Here is a 26,607-nt window from a genome sequence, read left to right as displayed (position 1 = left end):
TAATGAGCTGTAAATCTTCAGGCATGCACACAATAGCAGCTCAGCTGCTTGGATCTGGGGCATCAATCAATGACACAATGTCAGATGGGCAGACTCTACTACATATGGCGATACAGAGACAAGATAGCAAGAGTGCACTGTTTCTGCTGGAGCATCAGGCAGATATAAATGTCAGGTAAGATCTTAACTGATGCAACACTGAACTGGATCTGTGTTTAGGAGCAGGTGGTGATTACTGCCCTCATGTAACAGCTTGGAAGTTCAAGGTTCAAATCTTGATAGTTACACACTTGGCCTTTTTTTTTTTTTTATGGAACTAATTAGGGCTGATGGGCCATATATGCAAACTTAAAGCTATTTATAGCTTCATCAGTCATTGGCCCCTCTTGGGATTGCAGAGGGAGGTGTCATTTCATTCTAGATAAAACAGGATCCTCTTATCACAAACCCTCAAGTCCCAGAGACACAGTACTGAACTCTTGTCGTTTCCCTTCTTTTTACCAGCTTGCTGGAGCTGTATGTCTTCTATCATGTAAACTAAATTAGGTGTAGCCACAGCAACTGGATTCAGATATAACTTGCATCGTGTGTTTGTCTCTAGACAAGCTGATATTAAACTTAACAACAGAAGAATATTTATCTGCTTACATGTGGCTGACATGCTTTGTTCACAGTTCTGCTATGTATACACTCTAATGAGGGTAATGGGGATAAACTGCCTGATACTGCTGTTCTGACTTCAGAGTTCTTCTGCAGTTGGTATTTGACTGTTGCTTGGAGTGTTACCACAGTATGAACAAACCTGTTCCCTTCTGTGGCAGGAGGCCTTTGCTCTAAAGGAAACTCCATGTTCAGACAATGGCTGAGCTTAAATGAGAAAGGAAAGTGTCTCTGAGCAATGTGTTAAAACTCTTAGCTCGAACTTTAGAAATGACTTGTTTCTTACTTGGAAAAAGTAAGATAAACTGTGTAGTTGTGATGAAAGACTGTCTTTTGGTAGGTTTGCTTGATTGTAGAGTTCTATCGTAGCAAAGATAGGGAAATAATACTAGTCTTTGCCAGTAGATTATTGTAACAGCGAGTTTAACTTCTAGTGGGCTTGTAACAGACTTCAGACTGTACACCTTACAGAACACAGGATGGAGAGACTGCCCTACAACTAGCAATAAAAAATCAGCTCCCTCTTGTGGTGGATGCTATTTGTACCAGGGGAGCAGACATGTCTGTGCCAGATGAGAAAGGAAATCCACCTTTATGGCTTGCTTTGGAAAATAACTTGGAAGATATTGCATCAACTCTGGTAAGGCTGTCAGTCTGCTTAATTTAGTCTTGCTCTTGTATCTCGCTAGCAACGAAGTGCTGACTAGCAGAAATGAACTGCTAGTGCATGACCAGAGCAGAGTAGTTCTATAGCACTACCTAAATTCTGGTATTTTTCTTCACCAGAAGCTCCTCTTTCTTGGGAAACTTTCTCTAAACACTGCAGTTCTGTATAGTCAAATACCTTGTAGTTACTATAATAAAGATGTAAATTAAGTTATCAGAATTCCTGATTCTGGAGAGCAAGGTGCTGTAGCATCTACTTTCCAAAGAATCTACTAACATGTCAGTATATAGCATATAAAGACCTGTGTAAATGTCAGCTTCCTGAATAAAACAGAACACCTAATTTTTCTCTGTATATGCTTTAGAGTATATGTATATGCTTTAGAGAGACAGTACACTGTCTCTTTTCTTTTCAAGACTCGATCCTATTCCTACATAGGTGATCCAGCAGGCAACTTGCTGGTATGAGACATAAGTAGGCTTCCTTATGTCTCCTGTATAAGGAAGGAAGTTATCTGAAAACTCTTTGATATGCAGCTGTTATCTGTTAGATTGAGATGAATATTTAAACTTAGCTGACAGTCTGAGAAATAAGTCTTGTAACTGTACTTGAGCATTTGGGCTGGCATCAGATAAGAATATTTAGAATTAAGACTTATGTTGTAAATGAGCTCATAAAATGGAGCAAGTGTTATTTGAACAATATGGCACTTAAATAGTTTTGAATTCATCTCTTAAATAGACATGTAGGGTAACTACTTCCAGCAGTGTATGGCAAAACAAGTAAATGGGCCAGACCTTCAACGGCTGTCATCTGATGCTACTTCACTTGCTCTAGGTGCTTGTCGTTACTAGAAAGCAAGGTAGCTTTGTATTACCTGAGCTGGCTTAAGACCTCTCTATTTAACATACATGGGTGATCTGAATAAAGTGCTGTTTAACACTACCTAGCTAAGTATTAGACCAATCAAATATTGGTCTGGAAGACAGTAAAGTAGTTTCCTAAAATGTGATGACTGTCACAAGAATAGATCGGGCATCTCTAATTCTACCCCTAAGGCATAATATTTCAGAAGAATTAGTCAAGGACATAAAAAGTATTAGGTGCCTTTTGGAGACTTGCAGAAAACTTCACTGCCTTATTGTGCTTCTCATTCCAGGTTAGGCATGGCTGTGATTCAACCTGTTGGGGGTCAGGACCAAGTGGGTGCTTACAGACTCTCCTTCATAGAGCTATTGATGAGAACAGTGAACAAATAGCGTGCTTTCTTATTCGCAGGTCAGACCCTTTCCTCTAAAATACAGACTTTCCAATATACATGTACATATTTTCCTTGCTTAAACTAATTGAATGCTATTTTGAGCCAATAGCAGTTATGTGCTTCATTAACCTCTTAGTGAGTGAATGGCATGTATGGAAGCTGGGCTAATCTAAAGACACATTCTGATGTCATCAAGAATGTGATTCTAGCTTAGATAAGAGTCAAACTAAAACTAGGAATTTATATTTACATAGACTCTGTCATCAGATGCTGGATCAGCTCTTTAAAAAGTCTGACTTTTTTTTTTTAAGCAACTGCTTAAGTCTGGATTAAACATGTGTTAACTTGACTCTTTCTTTCCTCTAGTGGTTGTGATGTGAATAGCCCCAGAAAGCCAGGTCCTAATGGAGAAGGAGAAGAAGAAGCTCATGATGGACAGACACCCCTGCACTTGGCAGCCTGCTGGGGACTAGAAGAGGTGATCCAATGCCTTTTGGAGTTTGGTGCCAATGTCAATGCTCAGGTATGTAGAGAAATGGTGGATAGTTTCTTTGAAGTTAGTTCTCTGTGCTGAACATAGTGAAAACCAATTTCCATCTCAGCAGTGTTTTTTGCCTGATAGAAAAAGAGGTTGCTTCTATTTATGGCTGATCCAGTACAATGACTGGCTACAGTTTTGTGGTTTTTCTGGTCTGTGCATATGGTGGGTTAATTCAGGAAGCTATACTGGCAGGAAAATACTGATACAGAAAACTTCCTGCAGTGTTAGCTTAATGTCAGTATAGTGCTCTGAATTCAACTCCTCTGTCCCTAGTGTGAATTAAGGAAGGGACTAGGACTGTTTTCTACAGCAATTAATCATTAGCTCAACCATACCATAAAACTGCAGAATGCCCTACTAGGTTATTGACATGTTTGGGAAGTGTCTTCTGTTATTGAGCATACTGGGGTGAGTAATATGAGTTGCACTTCATAGTTTTTGATTACATAATAATCCTTGAATGGAAGCTTGACGAATAGCAAAAGGAGAAATAAACACATGGGGTTTTTAGGTCTTTGTGCTATTTGATATGACATCAAAAATACATCACGAAGCTATGGCTGTAGACTGCTTCTTGATATAGACAACTGATTAAACATAAATATACCTTATCAAAATTTGAACTTTAATATACTGCTTGCAAAACATGCATGCATCTGACATGTTGTACTTTTTAATGAGCCAACTTGTAAATGTTTAGCTTCTTCCAGGAAAATCTAGCACTAGTACTTGAGAGTCAAGCTAGGGAGGTATCACTACTGAAATACTGAGTCTACTGACATGATACTTCGGATTCACTTACTGTACATCTGTTTGTGTACTGTAGAATTAAACTATTTTTCTGAGAACAAATTATTAATATTATAAAGTAAATAACACCAACTACCAGACAATATTTGTTTGAAAGCATTCTGCTTCAGTGCTTGGCTATTGTCTTGAATGCTCATTTTTGCCCCCCAAATATCTAACTGTGTGGGGACTTAGTTCTGAGCTACTTACAAGGCTGTATAACACAGTGGATTGAGGTCAGCCTATTTGAGAGAAGCAACTAGAGTTGTAATGGGAGCTCAAATCATGAGGCAAGTGAAATAAGTGTTTGGTGTCCCAGCAGAAGACTGTCAGGTAGGTCACAGAATTAAACTAAAAAGCTTCCATTATTCCTTGAAGACAGGGAAGGATTTGTGTTTTACTGCATCTTCATACAGTGAACTTTGTGGCTTCCTTCTAGGATGCAGAAGGAAGAACTCCAATCCATGTTGCCATTAGCAACCAACATAATGTTATCATTCAGCTTATGATTTCACATCCAGAAATAAAGCTAAGTGTACGTGACAGGCAAGGAATGACTCCCTTTGCATGTGCTATGACCTATAAAAACAACAAGGCAGCTGAAGCAATTCTGAAGAGGGAACCAGGAGCTGCTGAACAGGTAAGAGGAGAGCATTCAAAGCTCATTTGTCTCTTCTTTTCTTACTGCATTAGATTGCTGTAACAGGTGTTCCCCAAGCAAACTCTGCTTTATCCTTTTCTGGTTCTATATGCAACCAAGAGCTGGCCAGATGCTAATTTTCTATAGCAGGATTTATTAGGAGACTATAGATGTCTATGTGCTTTTCATGAGAGAAAATCAAGGGTCAGTGTCTTATCAGACCTCATAGTCTTACCTTCTCAATGCTAAATTGAGGAACAGGCATAATGTGTGTAAGGAGAAGGTGCCAACTAACTCTTCTGGTATATCTTGTGATGGACTAGTACAGAAGTAACCTATTACCTAGCTCTCTTAGAAAGCTGTTGAAAATAAACCCCGTCCTAAGACAATTAAGTGATAGGTGTTATGCTGCACTGTTGAACTATGAAACCTCCAACTGTCTTCAGGCTTCTGGTGTGACACTTCAGGCAGCTGTTCAGCAGTTTCTTCCTACTGTGTGTAAGTTTAATTACTAGTGAAGTATCTGAGTGCTTAGTGAGCTCTTGCTACACATCTAAAACTTGCATATAAATATATCCTAGTTCTAAATATGCTTTAACATCACCTTTAAGGCAGATATGAGCAGCAGTGTGCACTTGGTATTAAGCCAACAAATGTACACACTTTGCATCAGTGTGGCAGGATTGCATGTTGCTTCCTTCTCCAGTGTTAACTACCTGACTTACTCAAGTTTGTCTCACATTGATCAAATGAGTTTGTTCATCATTAACTGCTACTTCATACTTCCTATGATAGCTGTTAACCTTTTTTGTCTGTCTTAATACTCTCCACTGTGGTCAAGAAATGACAAGGTTGTAGAGCAGAAATAAGATCTGCCCACACTAGTCTGCTTCCAGCTGCTGCTGACAGTTCCTCTGCTTGTTTTATTTGATAATGAAATAGGTAAGTACCTACTGTCAAGCAGTGAAAGGAACAAGACCCTGCAGCTCACATCAAGTAGAGGGAGCAAGTATCTCTAAGTGGATCTCTGAGTTCTACTGCATAACTACTTGCTGTTCTGTAGAAGTAACATAAGGGTTTCATTTCACATGCCCTTTCTACCACAGGTTGATAATAAAGGTCGGAATTTCCTTCATGTAGCTGTTCAGAACTCTGACATTGAGAGTGTGTTGTTCCTGATAAGTGTCCAGGCCAACGTAAACTCTCGGGTCCAGGATGCCTCGAAACTAACGCCTCTCCACCTGGCTGTACAAGCTGGCTCAGAGATCATTGTGCGTAATCTGGTACGTACTGGAGAGTCTTTTTCACTTTGTAGAAATCCGTGTTGATAAGTCTTAATGCTGATTGCCTATAGGCTGGGGAAGTCAGCTGAACCTGACACTGTCTGAAATGGTCTCAAACTTGCATAAAGTTACCTTGGCTCAGACTGAGCCGCAGCAGTAGCCTTCATATAAGTGTGCCTGGCTAACAGCAGTCGCTGGAAAATGCAGCTTAGTTGACCTTGCGCTTACCGTAGCTAGGAACATGTACAAAAGCTGAAGTAGCTCAGTAGTGATAGCATTATGTACATATTGGCCAGACACCTAGAAGTATCTCTGTACAATGAAGTCTTGTGTACCTCATTCATAGGACTGTTAGCCAAGAGTTCATGTCTGAAACACATTCTTGAAGACATCTTTTCTTGAATCTTGACAGCTGCTTGCAGGTGCCCAGGTGAATGAATTGACTAAGCATCGTCAGACTGCTCTTCACTTAGCAGCCCAGCAAGACTTGCCCACAATTTGTTCGGTTCTTTTGGAGAATGGAGTAGACTTTGCAGCTGTGGATGAAAATGGAAACAATGGTAAACTAGTCAAGTTTTTCAAGTAGATACGTACATGTAAACACTCCAGTAGGCCTGCTTGTAGTATCCCTTAGTGGTAGAGACTGGCTGTTGAAAGGGCTCCGTCTTCAAAGACAAAAAAAAAAGAAGGAAAATCCAGAGAATCAAAGCTGGCGGAGGGAGTTTTAGAGATGGACAAGGAAGGTGGGGAACTAGAAGGGGAGTACTTAACTTTATCAGGCTGCAATTATTGCTGATCTTAACTACTTTAGATTCTTGAGGCTTCTCTTCTGCTCCTTTTTCAGCTCTTCATCTGGCAGTGATGCATGGCCGTCTAAACAATATCCGGGTCCTCCTCACAGAGTGCAATGTAGATGCAGAAGCCTTTAATATTAGGTAACTAGTATAGTCTTAACAGACTTAAGAGGGGGGAGGAAAAAAAAGCAATATATTTTTAAAGTGTGTGCTGGTATAACTAGATATGGAATTAAAGATTTGGCTTGGATTATAGCATTTCTACGCTAATCTTACAGTGAAGTGTGCGGAGCATGCTTTTTCTAAATACTGTAGAAATTAACTTCCTCTTCTTGGTACACATTAGGTAGTCATGTATGGTGCACTTTGAATTAAATCAGGTGTAGCATTGTTCAAGTCTGCAACTCAGTTTGAAAACAAAGCTTGCTGGAGTGCATAACTGTAAACAGACTGATCCGGATAGTATACTTTTTTTCCCCTGCAGAGGCCAGTCACCAATGCATATTTTGGGACAATATGGGAAAGATAATGCTGCAGCCATCTGTGAGCTCTTCTTGGAGTGTATGCCAGAATACCCTCTAGACAAACCTGATGCTGAAGGAAACACAGGTAGGCGAGACTCAACAGCTGTTAAACTTGAATGTCACTTAAATCATATTAGTGGTATGTCACTTTTAAAGCATGACTAATTGGCAGTAGAATGTTAAATGCAGTAAGATGTAAACATTACCTTGATACTTCAGGGACTAAAAATCCTACTCTGGATTGAGCGAAAACACAAGACCTACTGTGTTAGCAGGGAATTGTCTGGCTTTTATTTTTCAGTGCTCCTATTGGCATATATGAAGGGGAATGCTAACTTGTGCCGTGCAATAGTGAGAGCTGGGGCTCGTCTTGGGGTTAACAATAATCAAGGAGTCAATATCTTCAACTACCAGGTTGCTACAAAACAGCTTCTCTTTAGACTGTTGGGTAAGTACTATTTGCTACAGTTGGAAAGTGTTTTAGCATAGGCTTCTGAGATACTTCAGTGTCAGAAAGAACTTTGAACATCTGATGTAAAACACTAATTCCAGAAGTGCTGAACATCTTGTAAATATCTTATTGCTTTGAGGGATGCAAATACTCATCTTCTAAAGATGAGCTGAAAAATTGCCCAGTGCGTATATGGGAGCCCTCTCAAACTTCAATGTACTTCCTTTTCCCGAGAGGATGAAAGACTACACCTGGCTGGTGTAGTCTAATGTGGTTTAAAATTAGACTTTGCTTTAACTTGCTACTTTATATTCCCTGCAGATAATGTGGGATCGATGAAAGTCACTATGGATTTCATACAAACAAAACTGCAGCTACTGCAGCTGTAGTTAAATCAACTATACTGAGTGACACCTAAAACTGCAGAAAAAGTTTCCTTAATGTTAACATACTCCTTTAGGTGTCAGAGTCTATTTTGCCTTTACATTTTGCCCCTAACAGATATGTTGACAAAAGAACCTCCCTGGTGTGATGGCTCCAACTGCTATGAATGCACTGCCAAATTTGGAGTCACAACAAGAAAGCATCACTGGTAATGTATGACACATCTTGCTGTGCTTGCAAGGAAACGGATTCCTTTCCAAATGTAGCAAGGCTTGTTCCTTCCGCCACTTTCAGACACCTCCCTGTTAACGTAGGTGCATAACTGGTAATCAAGCTGAAACATTCCACCTTGCCTACTTGTTAGAGCAGCAGTCAGCTATTAGAAGAAGCAATCTGTGCATCTAAAAAATATTCCAGGCTTATTGGAAACAAGAAATCATGTCGAAGTTCCAGTAGTGGAACAGAGGATTCAGAAGCTTACTGTTAGCAGGGCCTGATTTATTCAAAAACAGGTGACACTTGGACACTTTCTGCCGGCTTAGGTTAGGGTTGCTGTTTGCAATATGAAAGTAGCTGAAGATGCTGATATCCGTTGCTCTTGTGTAGATGTGGGCTGCCTTTTCTTAACTAATCTGAACTTCTGTAAGAAGTGCTGGGTTAGATATTAAGCCAGACTTTTTCCTCATAACCCAGGTAAGATTATGGTTAGCATTTTGGGTAAATTATGCACAAGCATCAGTTGAAGTAGTAGTAGGTGACTGACTATTAAAGTAACATGTATTTTTGGTTTGGAATCTAATTCTTATGTGACAGTTATCAGGAGACAGGAGAAAAAAAATGCAGCATTTCAATTGCATAGCACTGTAGGATTTTCAGTGATGCTGTCATTTATCAGTGATGGTATCAAACAAAACCCTGGCATTCACTGTATCAGTGAGCTCATACTTCACTCTTTCCCACCCCTCTTGTATCAACAGCCGACACTGTGGACGTCTGCTCTGCCATAAGTGCTCAACAAAGGAGATTCCTATCATAAAATTTGATCTGAACAAGCCAGTTCGGGTTTGCAACATTTGCTTTGATGTCCTGACTCTGGGAGGAGTCTCCTAGTATGCTGTGGAAGTAAAGGGACTCCTAGTCAGTGTTCCTGACAGCAGCTCTGCTTACAAGCCCTGTGGACAGGGAAGAGGAGGCCTATACATGTCTTCTGCAATAGACTGAACTAATTAAGGACCCTGTTATGATATATTCCAGTATAAATGACTTTGTATGACTGTAAATGTATTGGGCTGTGATAGACTTCACTAGGAATTTGAATGGATCATTGAAGCCAAGTGACAAACAGGAATTTAGACCCTCTTGTAGTTGCAGTGGGGTACGGAAGCTAAAATTGTTAGGCTGGTCTTTGAATCCTCATGAAACAGGTCTGTCCTTGACATGGTGCTTTGCACTGAGCAACTCTATTAAGTCCTGTTGCTTTCAGGCTGCTTAGTAGAGATGGCATTAAGTTTCAGGGTAACCAGGTATTTTTCTTTGCTTTGTCTTAAAGATAAATGTTCCCCTTCTCTAGAGAAGACTTCTTGTGAAGCTAGACTGAGCTGTTACAACCACTGTTCATTTCAAGAAACTTTTTTTAAAATGGGGTCTAGTTCTAAGCATAGTTCAAGAATTGTGGCCTTACAACAGAAAGCTTTACAACATCTGATGCAAAGCAGTCAGAATTGCAGATCCACATCTTGATACCTCCTCAGTGTCTCATTAGCTTTAGCAAGTTCAAGGAAGTGCAAGATTGTTTTAAGTAGAAAATATTCTTGCTCATACCTGCTAGACCTATCAAAGTCTACTTTGTTGCACTTTCATATTTACATTGCTAGTCCTTTTGATTCATGAAACTTCTGTATTAGGAAAAAAAAAAACACCCTAAGCAGCATAAGTGCTCTAAGACCTAAGCTTAATGTTAAATGGAGAAACACCAAAACCAGTTAAGTAGTCTAACTTGCTATGAACAGCAATAAATGCTGAAGTGCATTATGAGTCATATGAGGGAGACTAGCACTTTCCTTGAATTTCAGGACCTTGGTTAATTGCTGCAGGAGAGCCAGTCACCCTACCAGTGTAGCATGTGCTGCCCATCTAGATGATCAGTTCAGGTCCAGTTTCAGCAGGATTGCCAGTGATCAGGAGCACTTGTTTGGAGGCTTACTGCTAACATTAAGCATCTGGCCTTGAAGAAAGGATTCTGGACTTGCAGTATGATGCCACACTTCTGGATTAAGCTGCAGTATTTAAATATAGGCTGGCTATGGTCTCTGAAGATGCTGAATCTGAAACTGCAACTCCAGCTTGTCCAGGTAAATGGGAAATCACTTTGCTGTTGAACAAGATTATGGTTTGGGCAAAGGCTTCAGTCAGATTAAAAGAAATATGTGCTTAAAATTAAATGCCTTGTCAAGGCTTTACTTATCCCAGGAGATGAATCTAGTTTAGACTCAACTCAGTACTCTTCATCTCTACTTCATGAACAACTTGTGTGCATTTATTTACTGACTGTTATGTGAAGTGTAGAGTAAGGAGTTCATGATAATGACACGCTGCCCTGTTTTGGAGTAGTGACTTCTTGATCTTTCTCAAGTGTAAGATGAGATGATGAGCCAGACTGCTACTGTTCTTTGTAGGAGACTTGCTTGAGGTTCTGCTCCAAAACTTGTGCAGGAAAACTTTGGGAGATGGTATAAATGCTGACATTTGCACAATGAACTTCACATCAAGTCTCACTGCACTTTGATCTTCCAATATGTGTATATTATAACTGGAATCCTGAACTTTGTAACACTAGAGAAGAATAATGGATGATGCTAAATACAAATTTGCCTCATTGTTTAATGTCTGCTGCTGCCGTGTTCCAACAGAATGCCCCAGGTAACACAACTGGTGTGTGCAACACCAGTTCCTAACACACATGGTGCGTCTCTAGCATAACTTGTTTTGTATACTGCCTTTTAGGCTTGCTCTAGATGGATGAGAGACCAAAAATATGGCGTCCAAAGCATTTAACTGCAAACTACAGCTTGGTTTTTGGTAAGCAAAATAGATCATGGACAACATAGTACTTCCTGTCTATCACTTCCTGGTGTTTCAAGTTATCATTGCCTGTAGGTCTTGAGTAGTGAAGGATAAATTTAACAGGATGGCAATGTAGAGAGTGTTTAGTCTTGACTATAGGGTATCCCATGATAACGTGTTAACTTCCTGTTTTGGAACTGCAATACTGTTAAGTGTGCACTTGGAAGACCGAAAGATGCTAGAGGAGTTTTCTTCCAAGGCCCCAGCCTATGGACTTCAACTTAATTGGAAAGCTGTACAACATGTAATTGCTAAAGCATTTAAGCTTCAGTTTTTCTCAGCAACTTCCCTGATGGAAGGGGCAAGGGAACAGGGAGCTGAATTTTAACAGAATAAACAGCCTTTTAAAGTAATGGATGGAAAAAATGTAATCTGAAACTTCAGCTTAACTAAATTCAAGCTTATGGCTGGTTAGTTTTCTTCTGGAAGGTGGATTATGCATTGTGACTGCCTGAAACTCTCGTCTGGTGAATTACACTTGATGCTCCAACCTTGCCATATACAGCCAGTACTATACCAGCTTTATTTTTCTCACTGAAGTCTGCAAGGAAAGTTAAGGCTATTGATAGAGACTAATGTACAGCCTGAAGTGTTCATTACATTTGAAGTAAAGTCTAGTACATTTGATCAAATTAAAGTGCCTTTGAGATAGGTTCCTTACAGCCAACTCTAAACAGCTTTCTGCCAGAGTTAAAGGGGAAAAACTTGCAACTTGAACCAAAACCTTAATTTAGTTCTCTTCTAGTTGTTATTTCAACTGAAGAGGTTGATTGCACCAAACACAGTTGGTGGGGCTCTCAGTCCCTTATGCACTCTTGGTATGGGTCTGAGATCTTGGGCATCTGAGATTCTTTGGGAGTCTAGCTGGCAGTGCCCCATTGCAGGGTACAAACCTGAATGGAGGCACGTGGTAATGTAGTGATGGTCAACACATTTCTAACTCCATAAACAAATGCACTTCCTCTTTTGTAGCATACTTAGTTGTGACCAAAACGTCCACCCCTCTTGCCCCTGCTGTCCTTGAGCAGTGTCTGTCACCTTGAGACAAGTATGCCAAGCATTGCTCAAGAGGGTGTAAGGAAAACAAACAGTCTTCCTGTCCCTGGAAAGTGATGCTGTCAGACTAGGCTTCGGGCACTTCAACAGGGCTGCATGGAAAGTCTGTGGTAGCTCGTACTGTAGCTTCTTGTTCTGAGACTGGATTCCTTTTGATTTAGTCATCCAGCACTCTTACACAAGCACAAAATGTGGTCTGGCTTAAATTTTATTTCACGTATCTATTTGAGGAAGGTGTAATCACTGCTTCACACCACTAAGTAGAGTGAGAATGCTGGTGTTAAAGGTACTAACAGAGCATTACAAGTTGCTTGCTAAAAGTTGACAGATGCCTTAATGACTTCCTGTGTTGGAGATCTGACTTGTACAACTTCTCACATAATGCATATAAATCAACGTGTAACAATAGGGGAGGCCAAGGCTGGATCTTTGTTGTAGATCAAATGTAGTAAAAGGCAAGTCTCAGTTTCTTTAACAGCAGGGTTGGATATTGCAGCAAACTCATCTTTACAGAATCAAAGCTTATTATGAGTGATAAATAACTCTAAACCTTCTAATACAGTCTGTGAAATAGAAAAGGAAGTCTTAGAACAATGGCATTTTATCTGCAATGTTTGTCTGGAGTCATTGTAAAAAATGTATTTTTCCAATATGCATTAATTTGTTGTGTAATGATTATACTTGTAATAAAATACATAACTAGATAATGCATCATGATGTGAAAATACTGCTACTAAAGAATCTCCAGTTGCATAAGACAGCTGCCCTCTCCCCAAGCATCTTTACAAAGGCTTAGAAGCCAAAAGGAAAACTGGGGTTATAATAGTCAATTGGGCATTACAACTCACTGCTCTGTAATCGTTCTAGGACCTCCATGCAATGTTTCTGTAGAACAAACAAGCTCGAGTGTGCCCCTAGTTTACACCACAGAAGTCCAGCGCAAGGCATTTAAGATGACTCTCTAATCACTTGTGTAAAACAACCCTAACTTTCAACCAGAGCTGATTCATGATCTGCATCTGAGCCAAAACATGATTTTAGCTATATAAATGGACAAGCTGAGCTAAGTTCACTTAAAATAAGTCTTGCACTGTCACATACTAGCAGGTAATCTACCCTCAGGCAGAGTATATAATTACTGCAGCTTTACTTCAAAGAAAGGGAAGCTTCTGTATAATGGCAAAACCAGGCAAAAGTATTTTGATGGGATTAATAAAATAAAGTACAGCTAATAGAGACTGAACTGTGAATACCACTGGAGTACTTTTTTATTGACCCTTGTAAAAATAATTTTTCTTCCCCTCCTTCCCCACCCTGGAGAGAACTTAACTTAGTTTTTTAATTAGGGTAGTAAAAAACTAAGACAATCCTTTTGGAACAGAGTAAGGGAGTCTCCTTATTTTAATAGATGATTTTCTTCCTGGTGTTAGAATGAAAGTATTTTTTTCCCTAGATGCTAAACTGAGGAATAAGTTACAAATTTTTTATTTTTTAACTCAAAGCAACAAGTGACTCTCCAAAATCAGTCTTACCTTTCTATAGCCCCATACTTGGTTTCATGTGGCTCTTAAGATGTCAAAACCATCCCATTAGCATTTCAACACTACTTGCATTGGGAAGAGCAGTCTTAAGCATACAGCAAGATGAAACTTGCTTAAACTTAGAAGCTCTGTGGCTGATGCCACCCTTCACTAGAAATCCAAGTGCTTTGCAGTTACAGATTAATCTTTGTATTCAATAACCTGGAATATGCTATAACTTTTGAGTTATTTTTAAAAATGCTGAACTTGCCAATCATTTCAGTCAGTTAGCTAAAACATTTGCTGCTGGGACTGCTCCCTGTGATAATCTTACTGAATTAGTAGCAACAATTTGAGGTCAGTTGTGCTGCTGACCCCTAAACAGGCAATTTTTTTGCTAAGATGGCATGTGTGCCCAAAAGCAGAGGACCTTTACAATGCCCACTAAGGAGCCAAGACATGGAAGCACTGCTTTGCAGTTCCTACCCTACTGCAGTTTTTTAAAAAGTCTAATATCTTCTAAGCTAAAAACTTAGTATCTCCAAGGATGGCACAAGCCTGAGGCTCAGTTTAGTTCTAGAAGCATGACTGAGGACTCGAGCACTGTGTGATGGCTCTATGCTGCCACCCATCTACTTGTACAACTTGCAGTCGTGGCAGGCAAGACCCAGTGCATTGGTCTGTAAGTGCCTTGGAGGACTTTTCCTCTGTAGGACAACTTTGAGATGATGACAGAAAATAAGCAGCAAAACCAGGTTTAAAAAACCCTGACCATTTATTCTAATAAGCACATACACATGCTTAAGCTGCTGTGTGGCCCTGGGCCAAGGCCCTGTAGCCTCATTTTTCTAAACCCCACAGGGGTAAAGTGCTGTGGTATATACCTCCTGTCACCGCAACAGTGATTTTCTCCCTCGGAAGGGATGCTGCCAGGCCTTTCGTAGTCTCACTAGCTTATTAACTAATTGCTTAGATTTGTGGGTGTTTTTTGGGGGGATGAGAGGTAGAAATAGCTCAAAACATGTAATGGCTTTATAAACACCTCCCAGTTGTTTCTAAATAGGTGGTTGTTGCTTTAACAAGAGGAACTGAACACAGCTCAGCACAGAAGTGTGCCACTGCTGGACTACATGTAATCTATTTTAGCAGCAGACTCTAGGAAAACAATAAAAGCCCTGTTGCAGCCTGGGTTTATAGTACCTGGGCCCTACTCTGGTTTTCCCTTCTCCTTCTTAGTCCTGCACAGAAATGGTAGTAACTTGCCCTGCTCTTCTGGGAGTCAGTGAAGTTAAAGGTTGTATTTTATCACAGCTGGCAAAATCCCTCAAGTGAGCTGGGCCTTGGGTAGTGAGGATATCAACCTCAGGTTGTAGTCTGATAGACGTGTATCGGATCAGGGGCAGGGCAGAGGTGTCACAAACCAGAATGGAAATAGGAAAAAGAGGGAGATTACAGCAGGATGGTCACGTTGTTATATAGCTTTCATTACAGTCTAATTAAAACTATCAATTTCTGACCTCTGATTCATTTGAAAGTAGTAAATCAGAGGACCAGGAAGGTGAGGTTAGTTTAAAACAACAATCTGCATGGGTACCTTCCGTTATCTTTGCTCAACATCTAATACAAATACCAAATGAGGAAATGCAGCTATGACCTTTGCCTTCTGCACTCCGAGACCTTGATAAGCAGAGCTTTTGTATAACTAGACTACACGAGATCCTAGATACTCTGAACCTTCATTGCAGGAGAAATTCAGGCTTCTCCCCTGCTACCTTTAAACTCTTTGGAGCAAAGCAGGTGAGTAGGAAGGAGCGTTAGCACTACAGTGTAGTAAGCAGAGCCTGAGTGACAGTGGAGGACTGTACATAAGCTGAAGTCAATGCTGCTGCAGTAGTTCTTGTGCTCACCAACTCACTTCCTTAAAATACAACATATTATACCCACCACTATGCACACAGGCATCTATTTCCTGACTGCATGAGACATGTCTTTTAAATCTAGTCCAGGCTACATGTACTACAATTTGTTGCCAGATGTAAAAATACCATAGGGATAAAGCACTAAGAAAGCAAGTTTCCTATTGCTGATTTTCAGCCACTAACTGCTTCACTTGGCTAAAAATGTTCCCTCTTTCTCTTAGCTCCATTGTCACGTATTAAATACAGTTACAAAGAACTTGAAATTGCTCTCTCTCCCTTTGCACTGACAGATGGAAGGGAATGCAGCTGGAGCTGCAATTGCCCACCCAAAGTGCAACAGTTTGCCGTAGGACTAGGCGCACACATCCAGCGCTTGGAGTCACGCTTTCAGGACGCACCATTCGGCCAGTGGATGGCAGCCTTCGTACTCCTCCAAGCGAGGGTTATCCAGATCACCTCTGTCGCGGTGCTCGGGTGAGTCCAGCTGTCCAGATGGGGGACCAGTAGCTCTCACACACACGCAGTGGCTCCCCCTCGAACCAGGTACGTACAGTTTCCGGGGGACTCCAATCCAGTCTCTGTTTATGCCTCCACTAAGGATGAAAAAATAAACACAATTCAGATGGCTGATTCAAAACTGGGGAAATCCTTCCAGTGAATACAGACTCATGTAGCTACAAAGCAAAACAGTCTCAGAGAGTCAGAGCTAACGTGCATACTGAGGTAGATTTCACTCCTAACAGCCAACATCCCACAGCTTTCTGATGCCCTTTTGTTGGCTGTGCTTCAGCAACCCGTGGCCTGGACCCGGTCTCATCAGTACTGCTACGTGCTCTCGCCCTTCTGGGAGCAACTAACTTCCGTATCCACTGTTTCTATTGCTGGAAGAAGAATCATAGCCCTACAGAACACAGCTTGCCTAATGGCAAGATGCCTGTTTCTAGGTAGCTGATTGCTGATAGATAATGCATGCCGCCGTATGTGCCATAACCCAATGCAGTGATTTTGAGAACTGGGGCAAAAGAAAAGAAAAGTCTCAATTACTTCTGCAGCTATTTCATAATGTCTCTTAAGGGGGCAAATCCCATCTGTTCCCGTAATTATTGCATCTTTTCTTAAGCCTGTAACCTTTTACACAAGAGGCTTCCACACAACACCCAGTCCCAAGACTGCACCGTAGATCACTCAAGCACAGAAGCAGATCCCCTGAGGTCCATGGTGCTAGTGATATACTCAAATGAAGCCCAAGCATCTGGCAACACAGTCCACAAAATGATTTCAGTTTAAAACAAAATAGTCCCTAAACCAAGAGATGCACACAACTAAACAGACCAAGCAGAAAATGACTATTCAAAGCTTAACCTCATTTTTATGTGGTTTTAAATGAAAGTGGTTACAGAAATAGACTGTGACACGGGCTGTGAAGTCTCCTGAAAGAAGACCAGCTGATCCTTGGATTCAGGGTAGGTGAGAAACCCTGCTCAGATGCAGCAGACAGTCCTAGTGGGGTTTCTATCCTGTTCTCTTGAGGACAGGAGGATCACATGCATCTGCAGCAACTTCTGAACCCTGATTTCAACTCCAGTGTGACAGAAGAGTTGTTGCCTCAGAAATACCATTCCTAAAAGTTTCACTGATCATGATGAAACTTTATCTCCCTTTCACTCCCTTGTCAGGTCACTGAGCAGAGCTCCCCTTTGCTGTCTCACACTGGAGACTGCGTTTATTAGCCCTGCCTACACCTTTCTGCAACTCCAGCCTGGGGCCTGGGATGAGGCTGTCAGCAGTAGCTGAACCGGCAGAGGAAATCCAGGCACTGATTCACACAGCAGCAGCAGCTGACCTGCCACAGCAGAAAACATGACCATTGCTCCTCGCAGTTTGTTTCTGCCTCTGTCTGAAAGCACAGCCTCAAGATCACAGACAGGAGAAGGGAATGTGCCTGCCATATTTCAGCCATGCCAGCCCTCAGCACCAACCTACGCCCTTCTGCGGAGAAGTAAACAGATCTCAGTTACGGACAATGACGTACAGTGGCTGAGGAGCCCGGACCCCTTCCTATGCCACTCCTGCTAGGAGAAGAGGCAACAACAAAGCTCAGCGCAATCAAATTCAAAAGGCAGAACTGCTCTACTCCAAAGAGTCCGAGTATAGCAGCAGGAAGGCAGAGCTTACCTCTGTTTGGAGCACCAGAATCGGCTGCCCCCGGCAGAGCTCCATTCGGAGTTACAGGGTGGAAACTGCTGCTTCCACTGGTCGCTTTCTGCCTTGAACTTCAGGCCTTCCCCAATAGCAGCCTCAGCCTGCCTTAAGGCTTCTGTCGGTGCTCCATTTTCATCATAGAATCTGCCCACCAGCTTTCCTTGGAGAGAAGAAGATCAATTAAGACTGCAGCATTTCCAGGCAAGGAAAATGACTAGTTCTGTTTTTCTTTTTTTTTTTTAATTTGTTATTTAAAGGCAAAGAAGCAGAAGTCTTCCAGAGAACCTTTGCTGTGCCCCAGTTTGAAAACAGAACTGAGCTTAGGTCCCTTCCACTCTTGGATCACACAGTCACTGACCCCTTTCAGTAAAACCACGCAGGACAAGCTCAGGCACAAGCACGTGCTAATGACTCAATAAAGATCACAAAGTCAATGGCACTTTCAGCTGCAGAACCCAGAAGTCTTTCCAACGCATGCACCTCACTGCCAAAAATATTCTCCCTGCACTGCTGCTCCTACACAATCCTTTGAGTTCTGCTAATTCAATACTTGCAACACTGGCTCCATGGCTTTTCCTTAGCAGAGACAAATAAAAGCAGGGCAGTGAGCTGCAGCTGACAGCTCAGGGCAGGGAAACTGCTAAGCAGGCTTTGACTTAGAGGAAAGCAGAGCTCAAACTACACCCACAGGTCTAATTTAAAAGCCATTTGCCATCAGCAGAGCCAGCATCTTCAGGTAAATCACTCACGCGTTTAAGAAGCAGGCTGGTCTCCAAAGGTCACCTGGACCATTGCAGCGCATGTGAAGAACCCTCACCAAGGCGGACGTGGCCCAGGGGAAATCCGGTGGCACGGTGTTCCCCCAGCCTTTCAACGGCGTGCTGCAGGCACCCTCTCCCACCCAGCACCCCCCCTCTCCGCTCACGGGTTCCCATTGCCTGTGCCCGCCCAGTTAAGACAGCCACGCTCTTAAAACCCTTCCTCGACGTGGCAGAAGGAAGACTGATCCCACCGCAGGACCGCCGCTCCCAGCAGCGCTAACAGCACGGCAGGGGACACCCCGAGGCAGGCGGCCCCGGGCCCGTGAGCAGCCCCGGCATGCGCTCACCCACGAAAACGTAGTTGCTGCTGTAGAAGGAGAGCCAGCTCTGGACGGCGAGCATCTCCAGCGGCGACAGCTCCGAGACGTCGTCCACCAGGCCCGTCGCCGAGAAGTCCCCGGTCACAAACGCTCTGGTGGCGTCCTTCCCTGCACGGCGGGCACCCGCTGAGCCCCCAGCCGGGCCCTGTCCGCCCCCAGTAACCCCCCCCCCCCCCCCCAGTCAGGGCCCTGTCCGCCCTCAGTGAGCCCCTCCCCAGTCAGGGCCCTGTCCGCCCCCAGTGACCCCCCCCCCCCCCCAGTCAGGGCCCTGTCCGCCCCCAGTGAGCCCCCCCCCCAGTCAGGGCCCTGTCCGCCCCCAGTGACCCCCCCCCCCCCCAGTCAGGGCCCTGTCCGCCCCCAGTGAGCCCCTCCCCAGTCAGGGCCCTGTCCGGCCCCAGTACCCCGCGGCGCCGCGGTACCTGAGAGGCCGCTGTAGGCCCCGCCGGGGCCGTAGTGCCTGCGGCCGCGCTGCACGTCGAACACCCGCCCCAGCAGGGCGAGGTAGAGCCCCGGCTCGCCCTCCGCCCCCCGGTACCGCGCCAGCTCGGCGGCGCGCAGCAGGCGGCCGCCGCCCGGCAGCCAGGCGCGGGGATCGAACCCGCGGCCCAGCAGGCAGGCGACGCCCAGGCACAGCGCCGCCGCCGCTGCCGCCCCCCGCCACATGGGGCCGCGCGCGCCACCCGACCCCTCGCGACACTTTCCTCGCCGCGCAGCAGTGCGGCCAGCGCGGCAAGGCGCTTACGACCGCGCGACGGCTGACGGCAGTGTGGCTCAGCCACGACAGCTTTCCAGAGCGCCGCCTTGCCGCTTTACGGCAAGTGTCGTGCGGAGCGGGACCCGGCCACATCGCGCCTTTCCGGGGCGGGGGCGGGTCTTTGCGGCGCCGGCTCTCGCTTGGCGGCAGTGTGGCGCGCCCGCCGCCCGCCGCCGCCGGACTTGACAGGTGCCGCGGGGCCGGGAAGTTGCTGACTAAGCCGGGCCGGGCCGGGCGGAGCCGCGGGCGGCGGCGGCGGCAGGAGGAAGCAGAAGCGGCTACGCGAAGCGTCGGGCCGCGGCACCGGTGCTGCGGGGGGCCCATGGGGACGGCGGCGAGCCACAGCAGCGAGGAGGAGGAGGAGGGAGCCGAGGAGGGCATGGAGGCGGCGGCGCAGCCCGGCGCTCCCTACCCGCCCGGCGCCGCCGCCAGCGCGGCGCCGCCGCTGCCGCCGGCCGAGGTGCTGCTGGACCAGGCCCGGCTGCGGGAGGCCACGGCGCGGCTGCGGGAGGCGGCGCTGCCCGAGTCGCTGGTGTCGCGGCACCACAGCACGCTGGTGCGCTGGCTGGAGGAGCGCCTCAGCCGCGGCGACGAGGCCGTCAGCCTGGAGCAGTTCTGCGAGGTGCTGGAGAGCGTCTCCCGCCTGGCGGCCGCCTCTCGCGGCGAGAGCGAGGAGGTGAGGCGGCCCCGCGGCCCGCGGCGGCCGGGCGAGCGGCCGCTTCCGCGCCGGGCGGAGGCGGCGGCCCGGGGGCGGCCGGAGAAGCGCCGCCGGCAGCGGGGCGCTCGGGGGGGGGCGGCGCCGGCCGGGCCCCCGGCAGCCGGGACGAGGCCGGGGCGAGGGCACGGCCCAAAAAGCGCGGCTGCCGCCTGCGGTGCCGTGAGGGTCGCGGGCTGTCAGATCGCAGACACCTCTTTTATTTATAGCTGTTTCCAGCGATAATGCTCGGCAGCTGCTTTTGAGTAAAACAGCAGTTGCCGTAACGTTACTGCTGCCCCTAATGCAGCTCGTGGTAGCAGAGGTAGGAAATTCTCTACAAATCGTTTCTCTGCGGTGCTCCTTAGTAGTATGGGCAGATCTAAGCTTACCAGACTTAATTGTACGGTCGCTTTCCAAAGGCGGCCGTGAGATTGCCCGCTATGCCATTGCTGTCGCATTGCTTACTGTAAAGTAGGAGGTTTGGGAGATTGGAGGCAAGTGGCCCAGCAGAGCTCCCCTCGGCAGACACAAGGTCTCACGGTAAGGTTTTGAGCATGGAAGAGAGTGCAGTTTCCCTTCGGCTCCCGAAAAGGATAGAGGGAACTTAATATCTAGAACATTTAATCTCTAGCTAGTCTTTAAAATATAGCTAGAATACCCTGTTGGGAATTTCACGCTCAGCTAGGACAGTGATTCTCTCTGAATTTCTTACTGCGTTCAGTCCTTGAGCCTCACCGGTGACTTCCTTCTGTTGTCGTACTGCTCCGGAACAGTAGAATAACTTTATAAACTGACTATTAAATCACGTATACTCTGCTTGAAATGAGTAATGACATAGTAATGCGAGTACTGGAAAATGGAAAGAGATTAATTTTGCTGTAAAAATAGGAACATTTATACCACTCTCTATCACGTAGTTCACTGAAATGTTGTCTCTGAATTTCCAGTTCCTTTACAAGAACCAATGAAGAGCACTTTCTCATTTGTCGTGGAAGTAAAAGTGTGAAATTAGTACGTTGGCGTTCTTTCTGTTAATGCAAACAACTGAGCTTTGCCAGCTATGGGAATATTTTGAGGACTGTCTGTTTTGCAGATCCTTCTCTGTTAGAGGAAAGGTTCTTGCAGTTATTCATGCAAAAAAGATGAAGAATGTAGTTTTTTCCTGCTCTTTCAAAGACTTGTCAAGGGATTTGTAGTGGCATGGGTAGACGGTCACATCTCATCTTTCCTGCAAAGTTGAGATGTTGGAGTTGTGTGGAAAACCTTGATGTCATTGTTTCTATAACTGGCAGTAGCCCGTGAGATGTAGTAGTTTAGATTTCCAGGATGTATTTTACGCTGATGAGGAGTCAATTTGTTGATGACAGGTCAGTAGGTTTCACTTCTTGATGTTTACAGAATCCTGCCTGGCATAGACTAGATTCAGATTTGCTCTGCCTGTTAAGCTTTTCTACTCCCAGTGTGGGGCTGTGGGCGAGTACACTGAATGCTTTATGTGTAAACGAACCTCTGTTTTAAAGAATATATCTCTTCGCTAGATAAACTCTGAATCCTTTTTTATCCGTTAGCACTTCAGCAGCTATCCGGTGATGTATTCAGCTTTCGCTTTAAACGTGAACACTTCAGCTCTACTAAGAGCAAAGGGTGGAATATACAACTTTTAAATATATTCTCACGCCGTCCAGTTCCTGAGCTGCCTGCGAGATGAGGTGGTGATTTTTCCATTTGCCATATTTCCTGGATAGATAAACTTAGCCATCATTTCCCAGGAAAGATGTTTCTCTAATGTTTCTTCGTGTTCAGTGTTGAGCTTGGTAGGAAGTGTCTGGACTTAATGCTTTATTAAGGAGCAGAATGCAGCTGGATCGTATAAAGCTGTCATTGCATTTGCACCGTGTCCCAAACATGAGCACGGCTCAGTACTGGTTTGCTTATTGAAGTGTTTTCGTTTGTTTGTACCACCGTTGCACAGGGGAGCTTATCTAAGCAGTGGACGTTGTGCAACTTCTGTGTCAAATGAATATAGAGTTTAAATTATACTAAACCATGAAAAACCTTATTAGAGTTCTAGGGCAGGTGAAAGTCAACCTAGTACTGAGATCATAGGAAAAGTTTCTTAAAAAAATAACAAAATACTGCATTAAGATGCAAAAAAGTATATATGTCTGGTAATCTCTTCTTACAAAAAAGTTTAAGAAATTAACTTAGAATAGCTATCAGCAGTTCCAACCTTTTCTTGTGTTTTTGTGCGTAGTTTGTTTTCGGTACTAAAATCACAAAACTTGCTCACTTGTTCACTCCTTGTTTTACTAAGTATTCAGTTTGACTTCAAGGATGAGGAGAAGTCCTGTAACAGCAACAGTGGGTTGATACTAAACTGTACTTTGAACTTTTTCGGCAGCCTGAGCTATCTTTGTTAAAATTAATTCCCTTTATATTGTTGTACTCAAACAAAGCTTAGTTTTTGCTTTGGTTTCTATTTGATGCCCAGCACGAGTCATACCTATAAATAATACTCTTTTTTTTTTTAAAGGTAATCATTTTTAGCATAGGCTCAGCCATATGTTTAACAAGAGTTTATGAAACTGCCAAGCTGAAATTCAGCTCTCTTTTTCAGAATTGCCTTTGGAGCTTTAGTAAGCTGTAAAATACAGTGTTTAAACTCTCTTATCTTCTGAGGACTTTGCTGTCATTTAGGTAGTGTAATTATGTCAGGGTTAATTGGCAGGTTATTTTGATCTAATCATTTCAGCTTATTTCTCTCTAGGATAGTGCTTTTAATGGTACCTGAGGTTTGATATTCAGGTAGCAAAATAAGAGATTCAAACAGAAGCTCCCTTCTGAATAGCTGTAGTTTCTTGGCTCTCAGACACTTAGGAGATGATCTGTTCTCCGAAGCCAAATTTGCTTGGTTATGTACTTGAACTTGAAATTCCAAGTTCAGAGTTGGGAGTTAGTGAAACTATAACTAGTGGCTTTTAATAGTGTGCTCCTGGCTCATGAGTTCTCTGAAATGGCTGGTTTAAAAATTTTACATTTATGAGCTTGATTCTGTTTTATAAGCTTAGCTGAATAAAAATATCTCATTCTTTTGTTTTAAAGAAGTTTTGTTTGCACTACAAAGATGTGGAAGGGGTAGTTGCGTAAATTACTCTTTATACATGTTTAACACAACTTTTTATAACTATTTATATTAAGGTCAATATTCTGGTAGTGGTTTTCTTCAATAAGAAATGAAGTCCTATAGACGCCTAACTCATTACACAGTTTTCACAAATACTTTGTCAAACTATTTTAAACTTCTGTTTGTTTTAGGAAGACAGTGTATGGAAGGCAATATATATTTTTTAAAAAACTGGTTCTAATGGCACTTTCTTTCTTAAATAAAGAAAATATTTAAAATCTCAAAGAATTTGAATGCACGCAGCATGAGGTGGCTGTAGCAATAATGAGTGACGGATTAAATGTCTTTTAGAACTAACTCCCCTTTAATGGAATCGATTTTTAATGTTCTTTTGTGAGCACTTTTTTCTTAGTCACAGATGTTGGGTGGATACTGCTGATTCACTGGTATAGATGATGTACTGTCTCCACCTAAGCATAACTACGGTTGACTTTTATAGCAAGGCAGTGCAAGTGCCATAAAACTTGCTAAGAACTGCAGATTTTCAACCAGGATATGCTTCCTGTTGCCATGAATTCAATACTGCAAGAAATCGATTCTTTTGATTTTGTTTAATAATCTTGCAATGCTTACTGTTCAAGTTTTATATAAAGTAACTTGAATTACTGTTTAAAGTAAATATCTTGAAATAATTTTTCCCTTTTTTATTCCTCTTTAGGCTTTTGCACAGTTTGATGCTGAAGGAGATGGCACTGTAGATGTGGAGAATATGCTGGAGGCTCTCAAGAATTCTAGTGGAGCTAATCTTCAAGGGGAGCTTAGTCATGTCATCAGGCAACTGCAGGCTTGTTCACTAGTTCCAGGTATGAGAACAGAGTGACAAAACTTTTGTTTTCCCTTATCTTCTCACGGCTCTAGTCCAAGTCATTGTCACTTCCCTAGTGTCAAACAAGTGAAGTTGTTGCAAGTTAAAGATTTCCCATAATTACAAGCCAGCTGGCTTGCTTTCAGAAATAACCAGTGTTTTCTTCTCTTTGTGAATGGGGAGCTACTTGCAAAATTTTGGTGAGTGTCTTAACTAATACAGTAGCAGTTTTATATGTGGTAACTGGAAGAATCCTCCAGTGAGTCTGTTTCGGGTGGTGAGTTGTGTACTTAATGTTATATTGTTGCTTAGCTTTTTGAATCCTGCTAAAACATATTTCACAGTTTATAGCATATAACTTCTACACTGTCAGTTTCCAGAATTTCAGTCCTGGGTTAAGTATCTGTTGCTGGTGTTCCTTCTAAGCGTTTAACGATAAGTAGCTAAGGCGGATTTGCCTGGGAGGACTGGACAAGAAGTTTTAGAATTGGCTAATAGAAAAGTCTAATTAGAATTAGTCAATTTAGAATTGGCTAATAGAAAAGTGAGGGGAGAACTCACAGGGTACTCTGCACATCTAATTTCACTGTGATTCAGAGCTTAGATTTTTTTACCTAGTCAGTGGAAAGCATTAGGCACCTCTTCAGAAATAATCTAGAATGCCAAAGTGTGATGCCAGCATAGCCCAAGGTGAATGATGTGGGTACCTCAGCTCTTCAACCAAGCAGCATCTATTTCATCTAGATATGAAAATATAACAGATAAGAGTTTGGTGCTTTTGAGACAGCAAAATAAGCATAAGAACTAAGATTTCTGGTGATTGTTTTGAACCCTTTCAGACATTTCAAGTGACTGGTAACATATTCGTTTTCTTGCACCTTTCATGATCCTGCTCTAAATGTTGTAAACTTGAGCTACTTCCTCTGGAATGTAGTTCCAATATTGGCTCCCATACTTAATTCGAATGTGCCTACTAATAAGATGTAGAGAGGAAAAATGATGGCTTGGTTGCTCAAAGTTCTGTCTGATGTTGCAACAAAGATAGAAATAATGTGTGTTTCTAGGTTTTATTGACATATTTTCCGAATCAAAAGAGCGTCTTGGTCTTCATGCTTCAATGATACTGAGATTCTTGCACCGGAATCGCATTTCTAGTACTGCTATCCCTTACCCAGTGCTGGAGTACTTCAACAATATCTGTACTATGCGGTCTTCTGTATTGAAGGATTCTTTAGATCGACTTCTCCTAAAAGAGAGAGGTAGGTGAAATTGTTGTGGTTTGGGGTTTTGTTTGCTTGTTTGTTTTGCAGGATGGATAGTGTAACCATAGCTTGAAGAAGACATTACAGATAAAATAAAAAGGGTTTTTTTTACTGTTGTATCTTTAACAGACTTGACTTTTTATGACGTTGATCTGTGTGCTTCTGACTTTTTTTTTTGGAGTCAAATAAACTCGTTTCCTCACTGTCTAGCATTCTGAGTAGCACTCTTGGATGTTTATTGCTTTCTCTGGACCTATTTTAGAATGACGATTACTAACTTGTGATATTCTCTGTTCAGTCAAATATTTTTACCAGTTACTAGAAACACACCTCCCGTGTGAAGGTGACCATTTCCTGAAGTTGACTTTTTCAGTAGAAAAAATAAATTATTTTATATTTTATTTTTGTGGAGGACGTAGTGAATCTTTTATTATATTTCAGTTGGGACTGTCCTGGTGGTAATTGCTCTTGACATCCTTAAGGGAGTGCTGCTTGAGTTCACAGCTTGACTTTATGATATTTTCAGATCCCTGCACTTTTATTCTCTTCTCCACATAGAAAGTGATCAAGTTATTTGGGGAAACAGTCTGCTTTTCCCTTCCCTAGAGTAGCTAAGAGTGAGGTTTTCTCATCTTTAATTTTTCCTCTCATCCGTTCGTATATCGGCATAATGCTAGTAAAGCCTTGTTGAGGCCAGTAGGAAAAGGCTATTGAGCTCCAGGCGAAATAGATGTTTTCATACTGCAGGTGGTAGATTAAGAGTACTGTGAGTTCGTCTAAAATGAAACTTTGCTGTCTTCTATTTTATATAGGAAATGCTTCAAGAAATTTTACAGTAGTTGTGTTCTATGGCAACAAGCTCATTTCTGTGAGATACTTAATTATTAGTAAGGTATAGCAATTCTTAAAAACAAGCGAATGAAAAAGAACATTATGAGGGATTTCTTTTC

The 26,607-nt window shown here is 43.1% G+C and overlaps 3 protein-coding genes across 4 annotated transcripts in view; 2 read left to right on the top strand and 1 right to left on the bottom strand.

The window, feature by feature from the left end:
- ANKFY1 (ankyrin repeat and FYVE domain containing 1) overlaps positions 1–12,880 on the top strand; it is a 34,474-nt gene extending 21,594 nt beyond the window's left edge. The window contains exons 14-25 of the mRNA XM_064523424.1: positions 22–175; positions 1,132–1,300; positions 2,487–2,605; positions 2,955–3,111; positions 4,358–4,558; positions 5,665–5,841; positions 6,254–6,401; positions 6,686–6,776; positions 7,120–7,244; positions 7,461–7,607; positions 8,112–8,202; positions 8,972–12,880. Of these exons, the coding sequence (XP_064379494.1) occupies positions 22–175; positions 1,132–1,300; positions 2,487–2,605; positions 2,955–3,111; positions 4,358–4,558; positions 5,665–5,841; positions 6,254–6,401; positions 6,686–6,776; positions 7,120–7,244; positions 7,461–7,607; positions 8,112–8,202; positions 8,972–9,104 (1,712 nt within the window). The 3' untranslated portion in view covers positions 9,105–12,880. The remainder of the gene's footprint in view (positions 1–21; positions 176–1,131; positions 1,301–2,486; positions 2,606–2,954; positions 3,112–4,357; positions 4,559–5,664; positions 5,842–6,253; positions 6,402–6,685; positions 6,777–7,119; positions 7,245–7,460; positions 7,608–8,111; positions 8,203–8,971) is intronic.
- A 537-nt stretch (positions 12,881–13,417) lies between these two features.
- LOC112987309 (neuferricin) lies at positions 13,418–19,800 on the bottom strand. The gene is made up of 4 exons (XM_064523425.1): positions 19,375–19,800; positions 18,923–19,063; positions 17,788–17,974; positions 13,418–16,205 (listed from the first exon to the last, which is right to left on the bottom strand). Exons 1-4 carry the CDS (start codon positions 19,616–19,618, stop codon positions 15,992–15,994), a joined length of 786 nt encoding a protein of 261 aa, XP_064379495.1. The 5' UTR covers positions 19,619–19,800; the 3' UTR covers positions 13,418–15,991.
- The window catches only part of ZZEF1 (zinc finger ZZ-type and EF-hand domain containing 1), a 60,587-nt gene continuing 53,753 nt past the window's right edge, over positions 19,774–26,607 (top strand). Inside the window, exons 1-3 of one of the 2 annotated variants that reach the window (XM_064523423.1) lie at positions 19,774–20,385; positions 24,249–24,393; positions 25,460–25,654. In XM_064523423.1, the coding sequence (XP_064379493.1) occupies positions 20,032–20,385; positions 24,249–24,393; positions 25,460–25,654 (694 nt within the window). In that variant the 5' untranslated portion in view covers positions 19,774–20,031. The remainder of the gene's footprint in view (positions 20,386–24,248; positions 24,394–25,459; positions 25,655–26,607) is intronic. The other variant, XM_064523422.1, reaches the window with a different exon arrangement.

This window comes from Dromaius novaehollandiae, chromosome 19, assembly GCF_036370855.1.
Source record: "Dromaius novaehollandiae isolate bDroNov1 chromosome 19, bDroNov1.hap1, whole genome shotgun sequence".
Taxonomy (NCBI): domain Eukaryota; kingdom Metazoa; phylum Chordata; class Aves; order Casuariiformes; family Dromaiidae; genus Dromaius; species Dromaius novaehollandiae.
This window is presented reverse-complemented; position numbering and strand designations above follow the sequence as displayed.